Consider the following 17,364-nt stretch of genomic DNA (forward strand, 5'->3'; position numbering starts at 1 on the left):
TAAACCACTCGTTCCGGCTTTGCAGAATGCAGACTTTGTGGCTTGTGCGGGGGAGCGGGAGCGGGAAGAAATGTCGATTCCCATGATAAGGGCTTCGATTTCTCGGTCCCTTTCTCTTTCCCTACCTTTTACCTTATCAAGCACAGATGAATCATTCTCAAGGAGGAAAAGGCAGCTTTCTTGTGCTCCCTCGGAGCTCAATCCAGTTCGGTGAGCCTGCTGTCTTCATATTTTTCTCTCAGTTTCCTAAGCTCATTGACTTACTTGTGATGTTAGGATTTCTCCATTGGGTTGCCTATAATCGAGCTTTTGCGGTGGTAAAACGGTTAGCTAGCTATTACTTCATATGTATAGCCCCTTCTCTTTGTTACCCACTAGGTGTATTGAGTTAGAAACTGGAGCTTTCATGCGCCCATATATGTTTTGTCCTGTGCTCAAATAAGTTGTAAGCAATACCACAATAATAGGTCACTTCATGGGTAATCTCAATATGTCAGCTTGGTTCCATTACCTGCTTTACTAATGTTGGCTATTTTAATTGTACACTCTTGAGACACAACTGAACATGATTAAGTCTTTAATAAAATGCTTAGAAAAATTCTTAAATTTAGTGCATTCAAGGTTTTCAACAGTGTTCCTCTTATTTATCTGGAGTCTAGATGTTGTAAGCCACCTTTATAATTATTGTAATCTACAGTCCCCATGGACCGTAGATCCTTTCTGAAACATCAAAACAAGTGGCTTGATGCATACTGCTGTGATTGTAGGTCAGAGGTGTCCTTTCGTGTTGGAACTCACCTCATTCCACACCCCAACAAGGTAAGTGCACGCTGCAAACCACTTGTGTCCTTCTATACTCTGTCTCCGACCTGTATTGGAGAGAGGTTAATTGGGGAGAAAAAGAGTTTTTGTTTGAGCATCTTAAAAATTTTTGAAGTCCTGGTATTTCTCAAGGTTGACAGAGGAGGGGAGGATGCTTTCTTCGTGAGCAACTACGATGGGGGAGTTATTGCTGTTGCCGATGGTGTCTCTGGGTATGAGGCTCTGGATTCTCTATTGTTAAGTTCAAGTTTCAGTGTTCAAATTGTGTTTTCAAAATGTGAGTGGTTAATAAATTAGTATGCTAATGGATATGTTTCATATTGTTGCTCTCATTGAAATTTTAAGAACACATGCACTTGATTAGCGACTCATAAGAAGTGGGAAAATATGTTACTCATTAAAAAAAGGTGGGCTCTAGGCTCAAAAATTACATGTTTCACTTTCTTTTGCATTAATTGCATTTGGACTAGAAAGTTTTTGCATTTCGATTTTGTGACTGTTGACTTCCCATCCTATGCTTTCCAGTTGGGCTGAACAGAACGTGGATCCTTCGTTATTCTCCCGGGAATTGATGTCTAATGCTTCATATTTGGTGGGGGACGAGGAGGTAGCATTATTAGATTACCAGTTGTATTTGCTTTAAACAATATCCATCGGTGCTATATTGTGTGACTACATTGGAAATGCAAGCCTAAAATATAACTTACCAAAATAAATATAGAAGCCTAGAATCTATGGTTTCTTACTAAGTGCATCAAGTACGGATTAAAGTATCTGATTGTTTGGAGCCGTCATTTTTTAATTGGATAGTTGTCATTCTGTTTGTTTTGTTGCTAATTAACACACCTGAGGAATGTTAACTCCCGAGCAGGTTAAAAATGATCCTCAAATTCTCTTAAAGAAAGCGCATGCTGCTACTTCCTCCATAGGTTCAGCTACTGTGTAAGTTGCCCATTTGTTTGAGATGTCCTCCCTATAGTTGTCAAGGGCACCAAGACAGTGCACACTCTAGCTCACACTCAAAAGACTTGCTTTTACTCTTGCCTATTAGGATTGTTGCCATGCTGGAGAGGAATGGAATTCTAAAGATTGCCAATGTTGGGGATTGTGGCCTAAGAGTTATCCGTGAAGGTAATACACAATGCTTTAACTTGGTCCTTACTGAATGTTCTTTTCTATTAAGTTTTTCCTAAGATGATTCATGTTTGGTCTCTTGAATTCCAGGTCAAATTCTTTTTTCCACATCTCCACAAGAACACTATTTTGACTGCCCTTATCAGCTGAGCTCAGAGATGGTTGGCCAAACCTACCTTGATGCAGCGGTAAAAGGCTATGTATTATCTGAGATCATAATATTAAGCAACTTAGGAGCTCTGGTTTTGTTCATGCTAATCACCCCAGTAGAATTTTCTTTCATGTTAAAAGATGAATTGGGCCCTGATATTCATCAACAAGCAGGCTTTACATGAGGGGAACTATGACCTCATAACTTACAAAAGTTCCTGTTTAAAATTGGAGATAAAAATAGGGAAGACGTCACTCCATTTCTTTTTACTCCATTGTTTATTCTAAAATGGTGCTGATGTATGGAATTTGGCGATAAAAAAGAACAGGACTAGCTGTTATTGTCTGGGAGACTAAGAACCATATAACAAAAAATGTTTGTTATTGTAGTTGTAGTAGATTACATGCCTATGAAAAATGAGCCAAGATACCCTAACTTATGAGACATCCATTTTTCAGCGCAATAACAATGGTAAAGTTTGAATTTCACATTGCATTTCAGAAATTCAGTATCGCATGGACATCGTCATTATGAGCTAATCCCGCATCAACAACAGGTTAGCAGTATGGAGTTGATGGAGGGAGACACCATAGTAATGGGCTCGGATGGGCTGTTTGATAATGTTTTCGACCACGAAATTGTTTCCACAATAGCCAAATACAGAGATGTAGCGGAGGCTGGTATGTAACTTGTAAAAGAGAAATACTTTAGCCACAAATGGATTAAATAAAAGTAAACCCACAAAGTGACATGGCTTGATGTGGTACATCTGATTGTATCTTATTTTTATCATAAAGTAAATCTAACGGATAACATAAAACCACGTTAGATTGTGACTTTACTTCTATGTAATTCTTTTGTATATGTAGTACTTCTTGTTCATAAAATGATTCAGCTGTGGAAAGATCAGCAACTTAGCTTCATAATTCTCTCTAATTGAAACTGGTATTTGATGCTAGCAAAGGCATTAACTAACCTGGCAAGCAATCACTCCATGGATTCCAACTTCGACTCACCCTATTCATTTGAGGCCAGATCCAAGGTAAAATCATTTTTCAGAAACAACCCACGTGTATGAAACATCTTTGCAATGAGAATAGCAATAGATATATGCTGATAATGACTCATTCCCAGGGTTATGATGTTCCTCTTTGGAAGAAAATTCTTGGCATGAAGCTTACAGGCATGACATGTCTGATTTCACCTACGATTAAAGAAAGTCATTTTTATTGATGTAGTGGCTTATCTGAATCTTCTGTTGGGCAGGTGGGAAGCTTGATGATATTACCGTGATTGTCAGCCAGGTTGTAAGCTCTTGAAGATTTTTGGATCTCCACGAAAAATGTTCAAGGTATTAAATACGGTTTACATAAAAGAACCCTCTCAAAGGTAGCTCTCGAGTATTTTGAGTTGTTATAGATGACTTCCGGAGTTTTGAGGGATCCTCTGTAAAGTACAGCACCATATATACTTCTTATGAGAGCTTTGGAATTTGTTCTCAAAATGAATATATGGTAGATTTGCCATAGATACAAAGATAGGCTGTGACTCACAGCCTGTGATTGTTCTTAAAAAGTCTCATGCACGCAAAGTTTCCTCAAATTTTTTCTGCTATGAAACATAGAGGTCATTGAAGAATAAAACCCAAGAATTGTGAGCTTTGGACGCATTGCAGCGTCTTTGAGTCGGACAGGGAAGCACGAAGGACAGCACCCTGTGCCTTTAACGTTTTATAGACCCCAGTTTTATTAATCAATCCTCTCTCTCTCTCTCTCTCTCTCTCTCTCTCTCTCTGTGTGTATGTGGAAGAATACCATGTACAAAAGAAAAGACTTCTGGCAATTATAACAATTCCGACACCATGTAAAGAAAAGACTCCTGGCAATTATAACAATTCCGACACCCTGTGCTCAGGAGATGGCTTTCTATCCTGAAAAAAAACCCATAAGCACATCCTCGTGTACGCATTTTGAAGAAAACATAAACGTCCCAATCAACTATGATCTACATCCCTGTCATGGGGTGTTTGTTGAGGATTCCACCCCTTGCTTATATATCCTGTAACCTATGTTATATATAAAAAGCGTGCGTAGGATAACAAAAATACTTGAAACTTTATCCCAAGAAATAAAGTTAAATATAGATAAAAGCATAAAACTGAAAGTTGCTAATGAAACATCATTCACAGTCTAAGTAGATTCCAATGTTCTCGAAAGAGTTTTTAAGTAATATTCCCCTATATGAGCACAGACAGCATGGCTGTAGCCGGACATGTAGACCGAGGAGAAAGTAATATAAAAAGAGAGAGGATAACAGAGAAAAGAGATGCATAAAAGGGAATGGTAAACATGGAAGGCCACCAATTTCTATGAAAGGAGAACACAAGAATAATTATCCTTATATGGGCGTGCATATAAGGAAATTTCAAGAAACACAGAAACCAGCAAATCAAAATATCTGGAAACTGGAATTTATCAATAACATCACAACAGTCTTTCAGCTTATGAAACAATAATAACTACTTTTAACGGCAAAATGGAGAAAGCCAATAACCGCCCTTAACTTTCTGATCTTACTATATGACACTTAAAATTAAGAAAAAGAAACTCATTGCACAGTAATAATTCAAGGGGAATTTTATTAACACGGAAACTAGCCGAAAGAAAAATTAAAATTACTAGATAAGATAATAGAAGCTGACATCGTATACAACACCAATGAATTCTAAGACTCACCAATTACTCTGACAGCTACCTTTGAAACTGAGGTCAGTTCATTGGGAAAAATGCTGATTTATCTTGCTTTCTCATCACAGTTGTGAAGTATACTTCTAGTTAACAATTAAATCGAGGCTTTGGCAATGCAACTGGAGAATAATGTCTACTTATCCAAAAAAAAAAAAAAAAAAAAACTTGAGAGGAATGAATGCCCTTTTATGAAGGTTATTAGGTGACAGTGCCACTTTTCCTGGTATCATTGAGATTTTGGAAGAAAGTTTTTGAGGCTTCGTATGTAGACCAGCAGATAGCAGCAGCAGGAGCATGGAAAAGCATCCGTGGAAGCCATCCGCGCAGGAGCCCTCTATATCCATCCTTTCCAACTATTGTTCGAATTACATCCCTAATTGAGCCTCTTTGATATCTGTCACATCCACAAACACCCTGTACAACCAATTAAATGTTATGCATCCTGTATGATTTTGCGAACCACCATTCAACTCATCTTAAGAAATTATAGATTGATTAAGTTATATGCAATTAGAAATGAAAATAAAGACACATCTTATCAAATTCCTTTTTTGTCATTATATGTTAAGGGTGCAGTTTATAATTGAGCAGAATGAAGAACCAGACAATATATCAAGAAAACTATCGCCAAATCATTTCAGAAAAGATAAGCAAGTTGAGGAAGGATCACCATAGACAGAACAAATAAACTCTACTCATAATATACACTCTAACCAGGTTTAGGAACAGTTACTTGTGGTAGAAACAGGGTTAAATTCCAGGAGTTAGCCACCATGTCATCGATTGAAGTGACCAGCTAGCGGTTTATTGCTAAAGTTTCCATTAAAAGGATGTAAAGGGATATCCATTGGCTGTCTTTATGCTCTGCTACTCTTGGTTACACGCAATTCAATGAATTGTAACAGAAATATGGTGCCTGATAAACTAATCCAAAGCCTGGGTTCCACTTCACAATGTATTATAACAAATCAAGTAGATAATACCAATAGATATTTTGGCTTTGAGATAGTGAAGCTTAGTGGCATAACTTGCAACACGTGAAGAACTTTTGAATACCATCACTCTCTCATGGCAAGAATTGCCACCCTATCTCTTGTAATAAGATTGAAGTCATATCTACCCGCATTAGGATAGATCCAGGCAAAAATGGAAGTAAGGAATTGCAACCCACTCCTTATGGACGTCAACGACGAGTCCATGGGAGGAAACGATTATGAGTATCAATTAGAATGAGTAACATGTGTTTGGTAGCAAAGGTACATATTTTCAACAAAAATACTTTTTTTTTTTTACTAGCATAATTGTAGGGTTTCTATTTCAAGCTCTTCAGTCTTCAAAGATAAGAGTAATATTATACTAGGCTTCGATACTATCATACAGCATAAGCTAAGTCCCAAATACGAAAAAAGCTCAAAATTCACACACAAAAAGAAACAAAGGTTATACCTGACACTGCAATTGGGTCTTGACCACATCGAGGGGCGTGGTCACGGCGGCAGCCAAGGCCCCAGCCACAGCCCCGGCGGTGGCGTGAGCAACCCACTGCTCGTCGCTGGCGCTCTCAGGTGAAATCTCCGTCAAGGCCCTCTTGGCAGCCTCATAGGTCGCAAAGTGCACAGCCGTAAACGGTGCATTCATCAACACCGTGGTCCTATACGATGCGTAGAAAGCTCCAAGACCCTCGTCCCTCAACACCCTCTTCACGCAATCCCAGACCCCCGCGTAGTGATTATTGCTCAGCTGAAGCCTCTGCTTCACCATATCCATCGGCGTTAACACCGCGTCGCTCGCCACCGTGGCGCACACGCCGGAGACGGCGTGCGCCGTCGGGTTATTCGGGTTCCCACCCGAGAAGAACTTCTTGGACACCTCGTAAACCGAAAAGTACACTGCGTGCGCCGGCCCGGCGCCGAGACCCATCGCCGCGATGCCTCTATAGAGCCCTGCGGGACCCTCTGATTTCAAAATCGATCGGAGGGCTTGTCGAACTCCGACGGACTTGATCGGGCAAGACCCGAGAGCCTGCATGTGGGTCTTCACAGTGTCGACCGGGAACATGGCCATGTGTTCAATTGATCCGGCGATTGAACCGGCAATCATAAACTGCCAGAAGCGGAGGCCGTCGTGGTCCGAAACTGTTAGCTCTGGGTGGAAATCTGGGGGCTGTGGGACCGGCCGAAAGTCCGGGTTTTGGAACTTGGGAGTGGCGTCTGTCGCCATGGAGATATGGGTAAGAAACGGAGAAGCAGTGGAATTGGGGCTATTTGGGAAATTAGGGTTTTGTATAGAATCGGTGATTTTGCTGCCATACACACACCTACACCAGGAAGCGATGGTGGGAGAGGTGGAGTGGCATAGGGTTTAGGAGTTGCGATGAGCTCTCAAGTAAGCAAATAAGGATTTGACGCCTTTTTATCAAAGGTTCCTAACATTTGGGAGAAGACTACTCTTCTCAATCAGGGGTTGTTCTGGTCAGAAAATTACAGTCTAATACGGATTCAACCGCTCATAGTCTGTTTTCCATAATATAAACAGTTCCGGTCGGATTAGAACACAATTGTTGTTTTGGTTTAAGATACTTATGAAAAAATTTTATGATTTTTTTATAATTTTTTACTATCATTAACTCTAGGTAAAGGTAACTTTACAAGGATAATAATAGACTTATTACTTCCTACTATCTATTTACTATTATGTAGTATATTTAAAATTTTTATATTTTTTATTATTTTATTTTAAATATTTTTTTAACATCTTTAATTATTAAAAAATAAAAAAAATATACAACTTCATTAATAATCACTTTATTAATCATTAAATAAAAAATAATAATACAAAAAAATAAAAAAAATAAAGAGAGTACTAAATGGGTGATAGGAGATAGTAAGTCTATCATTATCCAACTTACAAATAATTTAACGTGAAATATTAAATTTATTTTAATTTATTTTAAAAGAAATTATAATATAATATCTCAATCAAATATTTGTAAATTTAGTTTTATAAAACATGTTTCTCTTAATTTTAACAGCTCACTTATTAATAAAAAAAACTCTTTTTTAAAATTATTTATTTTAATTATATTTTATTATTACTAGGATTGAAAAAGTCAAGGGGTAGTAAATAACAATTTCATTATTTCTTTGTAAAAACTCATTTTATCATTGTATGCAACTAAAAGACATAAATCCAAAATGTTAGTTAACTTATATTGACAAGTGGAACGGCTCTATTTTTCCTACTAGATCTTATATGGTAGCACCAATAGCTCTGGATGAAGTTTGCATTCCGATGATTCAAGTGATCCTCTAACATAAGCAATGAACACCAAGTTTAATGAATGGCAATAACCCAACATAAGTGATGAATATCAATTATTATTTTGGATAGTGAATTCAGACGAAATGAGTTGAGATAAGAGTTAAAAATATAATAAAATATTATTATAATAATAATAATATTATTATTATTATTATTTTAAAATTTAAAAAAATTGAATTATTTTTTATATTTTATATAAAAATTTAAAAAAATTATACTGATTAAATAAGATGAATTAAAATATCTTTAAATTCTATTACTTATAATCACTTTTAAAAGTTTTGCATTTTTATATCCAAACATTCCCTTTTAACAGTTTTCAAGGTTATTTCTTAGATGATTGAAACCATGTGTTTTTCTCCATGATCTCCATTATTATTGGTCAAAGTTTTGGTAGATATAAGGCCTCCTACTCCTCGTCGACCCACACAAACCACCACTAGCACTAGAATCCTCTCCCTCGAACTATCCAAAGTCGTTAAGAACAAGTGCAAATCGATGGTGCATGTGGCACATGCGCCTCCTTACAAGTGGGGGCCCGCACGCGACCGCCGTTAATCAAATTAATCTGTTTTAGCTCCATTGCTACCTCTCCTAACCATTATCACCTACATTTATTTTTAACTAGTTTTTTTTCTTTGTTTTTGTCCATTTTTTCAACAGGCTTTAGAGCTTAAATTTACACAAAACAGCCACCCAACAATGCCCACGCACCTCCAAGAGACTACCACCACGTACCTGTAACGGAGAATGCAAATCTCTCAGGATAGCCTCCGTGATTCGAGTTTATGGACTTATATGGAATGTAATTATCTTTTAGCTATCAATCACCTAGTTGTATGGCATGATTGTCTCCTTAACTTCAGTTAGGACTGTGCTCCAACTCCAATAAAGTCGAAATCGTACATTCCGAATTTCAATTCCGACTTTTGTCGGAGTTGAAATCATGCTCAGATTCCAATTTTTGAGTTCGACCATGATCGAAAGTCGAAATTAAACTCCAATTTTCGAATAAATTGGAATTCTGACTTCCGATCGGAGTTGGAATTTCGATTTCCGACTGTCGAAATGACTAATTAAATGGCTATGTTAAATCCATTATTTGACATATCTAACTAATTGATCGGATTGATTAAATTTCAATAGAAATTAAACAAGTAAAAAAAAAATTATATTAAGAAATGATACTCATACGATGTTACTCTAGTTATGCCATTCTCTTTGTTTTATTGACAAGACATCACCATGCCACATTTTATTTAAAATTTTTTAAAAAATTAAAAACACAAATTGGAAAACTTAATATTTTAACCTTTTTTTTAATGTGTTCAAATATCATTTTATTTTAAATATATATATTTTAATAAACCATATGTCATCAAAATCAATAGAGCAAAATGAGCTAAACAACTGATAATAGAAATAATAGTACATTTCAAAGTTTGATTAAACGGTCCATAAGAATAAATATATTGATTCAATTAAAAATAAAAAGATTATCTACAGCACCGTACTTGGTCATTTGGAGTATCTGAAATTAAGATAAAAAAAGTCTTCAATCAATAAATGTAACAAAAATTGATTCAGAAAATTTAACACAGTGAAAGTAGAATTTAATTACCATTAAATTTCCAAAAAAGATTAAATTAGTTCTGATATCAACTTATCCTTATCTATACTCCATCAGTTATCAGCAACTATACTAGAGTTCATAATTAAATTTGTGAAATGATAAAAACATATTGATTAAATATCAATATGAAATCATAAAAATAATTAAATAATTAATAATAAAAAAACAAGTAAAATAAGGTTACCCTTTTTAAGCCTATAGCTCTCATCATCAATGTCAATGCTATCTAATCCAAGGGGCGTATCACTGATATAGTTGATGTGAACCCCAATAGATTTGCTTTGAAACCCAACAACAATACTAAAAAAACAACTCCAAGAAAGCCAAACTCAGGTATATGGATAGAGAATCTAGACCCGATGAGAACTCGTTTAAAGAACCTAGATTATATCAAAATCTAGACCCATTGAAGAACCCGTCTCAAGAACCTAGATTACAAAGGAAGAATGCCATAAAGATTTTGATTTACCTTTGATAAGTTCAGCAGTTCAAGAAGAACAAGAGGAGATAACTCAACTCTTAATGACAATTCCATATAGTCTGCTTCTCAAATGAGGTTACAAGTAATTTAAATAGACAATTCCCAAAAACCCTAAGTAAACAATGCCTCGGGTACTGTAGTGTGAACAGTGCCATAAGCAGCACTACAGTAACTTCTGAAACCCTAATGAAACATAAAATTATAACTTTCCAAATAAACCATTGGCCAAAATACAAGGCCTTCTCCAAAACCCTAATTCATTAGAAATAAGACGTGTGGGCTGGACATCCCCAAGCTCAATTATTCTTGATTAATTCATTTGACTAATAAAATAAGCCCTTTTAATGAAATAAAAAAAATCCATGGCCTTCAATAACAATAGGCCCAAGTCGTGTCTTCTATAACTTGAATCAAGTGGATCAAAACTGGTTCTCCTTCTTTCAAGCCCATCATGAGTGTTGGGCTCTTGCTAGGTTGATCTCAATTGAATTGCATCAATTCTTGCATTGCTTCCTTAATCTTCTTGGCTCTTAATCCTGTAATTAATCCTTAAGATTTGGTCCGCCATGGGGCCCATCATTCCCCCTCTCCTCAAAAGGATTCGACCTCAAATCTCCACCTGGATCAAAGGAAAAAAAATTAGTAACATTGAAAATAGCAAACACATGATACTTACCTGGAAGATCCATTAGATATGTCGTATCATTAACTTTATTAAGAATTTGGAAATGTCCATCCAAGCTACTTCTGTCATCAACAGGTAAATGCATTAAATCAAAAGAAATAAATGGATTAAAACCATAAATAATTTCAAAAGGACAATATGAAGTAGCAGTATGCATGATCCTATTATATACAAAGTCTATAAATGACAAACGTTCATGTAACAATTCAATAAATGGAAAATGATACTCCCACAAACGTTCATGAAACACATATAAAGTCTTCCTTACACCAAAATGACCACTCCAATTATATGCAATCTCAATGAATGGCAAACCATACTCCCAAAAGTTATCATGTAATACGCGTAAACTCTTCTTTACACCAAAGTGACCACTTCAACTATATGCAAACTCAATGAATGAGAAACAATACTCTCACCAATGTTCATGCAATATGCCTAAAATATTCTTTATATCAAAGTGACCACTCCAACTATATACAAACTTAATGAATGGCAAGTAGTACTCCCACCAATGGTCATGCAACACGTCTAAAGTCCTTTTTATATCAAAATTTTCCAACAGACCACATCCATGCACAAGCAACTCACGCATAAGACTAGTAGGCACACAAAATCTTTTTTCCCTAAACAAGTACCAATCTAGTCTATATAAATGAGGAAACGATGCTTTCTCACGTACTCCATACACACTAGCCAAGCCATCATTATTAACAAACAAGTTCTTATCATATTCAAATCTCAATAACTTTACATCCAAAATGAAGACAGGGACATACCTTCTTGATAATGCTTCAAATACAAGATTTCTCTTACCATACGTGTACTGAATTACATGAGACAATGTCTCAATGAATTGAACCCACTTGGCATGCATTCTATCCAACTTAACTTGTCCTTTCAAGTGCGTCAAGGACTTATGCTCTTCAAATAAAGGTCGGGTAGGGATTGTCGCACCTGGCACAAGATCAATATATTCCTCTATCTCTCTAATAGGTTGTAATCCACTAAACACACCGCTAGGAATCATGACCTCATATTCCTGCAACAAAGAGATAACAAAACTAGGCAAAGATTTGTTAAGTCCATTAGTATTAAAATTTGCCTTAGCATAAAAACTCACTTCTCTCTTTATTTTTCTCTCACTTTCTTCACTCTCATCTTTCTTTTCACTCTCTTTTTTTCTTGTGGTTTCAACCTCACCCTCATTTCTTTCACTCTCTTTTTCCTTTACACTCTCATTTCTTTCAATCCCTTTCTCAACATCTTTTTTTGAACTCTCAGCCTCACAATTGTTTTTCAACTCATTCTCTCTTTTTCTTGAGATTTCACTATTTCTTTCTTCCTCAACCTCATTTTTACTCTTTTTTTTTTTGATCGACCTCACTTTTCAACTTGAGTTGGTCCTCATGGACCTGTGTTGGAGTTAAAGGAGCAAGTTTGATTGTTTTTCCATCATTTTCAAAACTATACATGTTCTTAAACCCATCATGGATCACTCTCCTATCACACTGCCACGGCCTCCCCAACAAAATATGGCCAGCATGCATAGGCACTACATCACAAAGCACCTCATCCTTGTACTTCCCAATTAAAAAAGAAACTAGTACTTGCTTATTTACCCTAACCTCCCCACAATCATTCGACCACTGCAACTTGTATGGTCTAGGGTGTTTCAAGGTAGGTAAATTCAATTTCTCAACAAAAGTAGTGCTAGCAACATTAGTACAACTTCCCCCATCAATTATCATACTACATATCTTGTTGTTGATGTGGCATCTAGTATGAAAAATGTTCTCTCTTTGCTGCTCTTTATCATCCATCTTAAATTTTGTATTGGAAGCACGCCTAACAACAAGAGACTCGCCATACTCTACATTCTTATCGTACCTATTCTCCATACTAGGCTCACGTGTCATCCTATCTCTCTCACTTTGCAAATTTCTAATCAATGCACCTTATTGTTCCATCTTATCCCTCACTTCCCATAACTTCAAATTTAACCTTTCAAACTTTTGTTGCATCGACTGCAACACAAAGAATGATTTATCTACCATCACCTTTGGTGATGAGTCATTTTTATGAGACATCATATGCTCTGCATAAAAAAAGAATGTTAGAGGAAAAAAGACCTCACACGAGCCCTTACGTGTTTACACTAGAATAATGGCACTCCACTTGTGTTTCACTCTTAATTGACTTTTTTCGATAATGATCTTACACTCTCTTGCCTTTTACCTCAAGATTTTTCCCACTCAAGTTTATTAAAGAACTAATTGAACTAAATCAAGACAATACAACCTTGTTTTATTTCAACTAGTAATTAGGTCCAAGGAAACAAGAACAAGAGAAACACGGAGAGAACAAAATGACACGAGATTCAAGGTATTTATATGACGGAAAGAGTAATTACAAAGCAAGATAACAATTAGAATGAAGTAACAATAGGTAACTCAGCCCCTTTAAGGACAAGACCCAATCAACAAATTTCTTTATTTCTCTTTTATTGTAATTATGTAGCAACCATTGAATATGCTACCTTTACTTTCCTTCTCTCTCTCTCTCTCTCTCTCTCTCTCTCTCTCTCTCTCTCTCTCTCTCTTTTTAACTGTTTTTTTTTCGATTTTTTTTTCTTTCCTTTATTTTCTTTTCTTTTCTCAACAATTCAGCCACAAACAGAAATATTCAATCGGGATAATCAAACAACTAAATTCAAACACATAAAAATTGGCAAGGAAATATAGAAGAGAATCAATGAAACGGCACTCCAAATAATTGATAAACTTAGAGATGCAAGAAACCTCAGAAATTTCCTACCCTATAGATGCTGCAAATTTTGGCAGCCCTTAAACAAGCAATTTAGCCACCCAATGTTGATAAACATGAAACCAAAATGATAGAGTAATCTGGTAGCCCTAGGAAAAACGAATTTCTGCACTTTTTTTTTTTTTGCAACTCTAGAACAATGAAACCCTAGAATTAAACATGCAATAGAAGAAAGATAGAATTACATTTGATTGGAAACCTTGCTCTGATTACCAAATGATATGAACCCCAATATACTTGCTTTGAGACCCAACAACAATACTGGAAAAACAGCTCCAAGAAAGCCAAACTCAGGTATATGGATGGAGAATTTAGACCCGATGAGAACTCGTTTAAAGAATCTAGATTATATCAAAATCTAGACCCATTGAAGAACCTGTCTCAAGAACCTAGATTACAAAGGAAGAACGCCACAAAGGTTTTGATTTACCTTTGATAAGTTCAAAAGTTCAAGAAGAACAAGAGGAGATAACTCAACTCTTAATGACAATTCCATATAGTCTGCCTCTCAAATGAGGTTACAAGTAGTTTAAATAGACAATTCCCAAAAACCCTAAGTAAACAATGCCTCGGGTACTGTAGTGTGAATAGTGCCATACGTCGCGTTACAGTAACTTCTGAAACCCTAGTGAAACATAAAATTATAACTTTCTAAATAAACCCTTGGCCAAAATACAAGGCCTTCTCCAAAACCCTAGTTCATTAGAAATAAGACGTATGGGCTGGACATCCCCCAAGCTCAATTATTCTTGATTAATTCATTTGACTAATAAAATAAACCCTTTTAATGAAATAAAAAAAATCCATGGCCTTCAATAACAATAGACCCAAGTCGTGTCTTCCATAGCTTAGATCAAGTGGATCAAAACTGGTTCTCCTTCTTTCAAGCCCATCATGAGTGTTGGGCTCTTGCTAGGTTGATCCCAATTGGATTGCACCAATTTTTGCATTGCTTTCTTGATCTTCTTGACTCTTAATCCTGCAATTAATCCTTAAGACTTGGTTCACCTTGGGGCCCATCACCAGTTCTGTGTGCAAACGAGGGTCTCCACGGTTAACGATGACAATAAACTTTGGAAAGCATCTAACACTAAACCTCCAGTGCTAAATGCCAACTCAGATGCGACTGTAGTAATATGAATGGCTAGCACATCTCGGGCAATAAGGGAAATGATTGGATATTTGGTGGAATTAGCCTTCCACCAAATTAATATCTCAAATGCAGGACTATGTGCCTTGACCTCTTTCATAAAATACCGTTCAACCTCCGAAGTACACCCCTTCATAGTCTACGTTGCAACGAGCTGATAATACTCATTCATAATGTCGTAATTTCGACGGCATTGATGCAATGCTCCATCTGGGCTAAGGTCATCAAAGGGAGGTGTCGGAGTTGAGTGTGAGGTACCAACTACATATGAAGGTTGTCCACTATTTTTGTAGTGGTTGTATAAGTCATCAAGATCATTTTTAAGCGCTGTAATAAATGATGCAGCCTTCATTACCCCGTGGACAGAATTTGATCAATATTCTATCACGGCCAACTTGATTTAGGGGTCAAGGATCACAGCCACAAAGAGTAATCTATTTATCTTCTTAACTTGCCCCTAATATTTATTATATTTGGTAAGCATTATCTGAGCCATACCAGATAATAGTTAGTTAAGGTCATCACAACCATCTTCCAACTGGTGATGTAGCGTCGAGATCTGACTGAACCACAAGTTTGCAGTTGCATATGCCGATCCAGATATTTTCATAGTAATGTCATAAAAAATCTGTAAAAATGTGACAAAAAACTCCACACTTGTCCAATTATGTGTGTCCGACGGACCGAGCCCCTTTCTTGCAAGCTCCAACAATGCATACTTAAGGCCCCCATTCTCCACCTCTATCCATTCAAACACTTTTTCGTACTTCTGTGCCATATCCAATATCATTATGTAGAGTTCCATAGAGTCGAAACCTCCAAGCACAGCGTTCATGAATGTTTTATCCCAAGATGTTCTTCTATTGTCCTGAACTTTTTAAGTCTTTAGGGGGAAGCCCTCACATATCGCACAATGTTGCAGAATTTTGTAATGGAATCATCAACTTTTTTTAACCCCTCAGTAACAATCCGGTTGATTATATGAGCACAACATCAAATATAGATAAACTCATGGTCCCGAATGACATCATCTCTCACCCTTGTATTCCGCTTGAACCATTCAATTGTAGTATCATTGGCACTGGTATTGTTAACTGTAATTAGGGGTGTCAAATCGTGTTAACGGGTCGTGTTTGTGTCGTGTCAAGGTGTATACATTACGCTTAATGGGTCAACACGAACACGACACGGTAAGATAATGGGTTGACACGACGTGACCCGTTATAACTCGTTAATGAATAAAAAATAAATTGACATGAAACAACACGACACGACACGACCTGATCTGTTTCTAGGGGTGTAAATTTTAACCGGTAAACCGGAAAACCGGACCGGACCAGCCCCGACCGGACCGGTTGTATCGGTTTTGAACCGGTCCGGTCTGGAACTGGTTTCATAAAATGAAAAACCGGCCGGAACCGGTCCGATTTCGGTTCCGGCCATTTTTAGACTGGACCGGCCTGGACCGGACCGGTACTATTTAATATGTGTATATTTTTTTATTTATTTAATGTTATATGTTATATATTTTATATTATATATAATTTTTTATATATAATATATAATAATATAAATTATAATTATATATAAGATAGTGTTATTTTAATTTATAAAATAAAAGTTTAATCTCAAACATGAAAATTTAATTGATCATATGCTTTAAATATATAATATTATAAATATATATTATTTATTAATAACATTTTATCATAGATTCATAAGAAGTAAGAACCTAAAAAGAAAGAAAATCACTCAAATATTATTACTAAATTTTAATGGTCTAATACACTTAAAACTCTTTATATTTTTTTTGATAAGTACATAAGACATTAGTAGATAAATATAAATTATATATTAGCATATAATTTATATAAAACCATACCAAATTTATACTAATAGCATAAATTTTTTACATAGCACTTTTTTTTTTTTGCATAGCAGTCTTTTTATATAGTAGTTTTCTTTTTAAGTAGAATTTTTTGACATAGCAGTTTTTTTTTTTTTTTTTATAAACAGATTTTTTTTATAATAAATATATATTTTATTAAAACCGGAAAACCGGACCGGAAACCGGTAAAACCGGAATACCGGTTTAGGAGGGTAATCGGTGCGTAATCGGTTTTGAAAAATGTAAAACCGGTGCCTACCGGTTCGGTCCTAGATTTTGTCTAAAACCGGACCGAACCGGACCGGTTACACTCCTATCCGTTTCAACCCGTTTACGTTAATGAGTTGAACAGACACGGCCCGGCCCGGCCCGACCCGACCCGACCAGTTTGACCTGATTGAAATTTTACATAAATATTTAAATATAAATATTATTTATAAAAATTAAAAAATTAAAAATTAACCACAAGTTTAGAATTATAATCCAAATAGATCCATTCCACACACATTGTACTAATATATTAATA

The 17,364-nt window shown here is 36.0% G+C and overlaps 2 protein-coding genes across 3 annotated transcripts; one reads left to right on the forward strand and one right to left on the reverse strand.

Moving 5' to 3' along the window:
• The first annotated feature begins 20 nt into the window (after positions 1 to 20).
• LOC122294502 (probable protein phosphatase 2C 26) lies at positions 21 to 3,635 on the forward strand. 2 transcript variants are annotated; one of them, XR_006237662.1, is made up of 11 exons: positions 21 to 210; positions 768 to 819; positions 955 to 1,034; positions 1,348 to 1,429; positions 1,694 to 1,764; positions 1,874 to 1,953; positions 2,047 to 2,144; positions 2,664 to 2,787; positions 3,072 to 3,149; positions 3,242 to 3,290; positions 3,374 to 3,458. XR_006237662.1 is itself a non-coding variant. In XM_043103288.1 (11 exons), exons 1-11 carry the CDS (start codon positions 71 to 73, stop codon positions 3,424 to 3,426), a joined length of 912 nt encoding a protein of 303 aa, XP_042959222.1. In that variant the 5' UTR covers positions 22 to 70; the 3' UTR covers positions 3,427 to 3,635. The 2 variants fall into 2 exon arrangements, 1 of the variants encoding a protein (XP_042959222.1); XM_043103288.1 differs by having other exon boundaries at positions 22 to 210; positions 3,067 to 3,149; positions 3,374 to 3,635.
• A 1,093-nt stretch (positions 3,636 to 4,728) lies between these two features.
• On the reverse strand, positions 4,729 to 7,357 carry LOC122294501 (mitoferrin-like). The gene is made up of 2 exons (XM_043103287.1): positions 6,301 to 7,357; positions 4,729 to 5,268 (listed from the first exon to the last, which is right to left on the reverse strand). Exons 1-2 carry the CDS (start codon positions 7,072 to 7,074, stop codon positions 5,053 to 5,055), a joined length of 990 nt encoding a protein of 329 aa, XP_042959221.1. The 5' UTR covers positions 7,075 to 7,357; the 3' UTR covers positions 4,729 to 5,052.
• Between the last annotated feature and the right edge of the window lie 10,007 nt (positions 7,358 to 17,364).

This window comes from Carya illinoinensis, chromosome 14, assembly GCF_018687715.1.
Source record: "Carya illinoinensis cultivar Pawnee chromosome 14, C.illinoinensisPawnee_v1, whole genome shotgun sequence".
Classification (NCBI taxonomy): domain Eukaryota; kingdom Viridiplantae; phylum Streptophyta; class Magnoliopsida; order Fagales; family Juglandaceae; genus Carya; species Carya illinoinensis.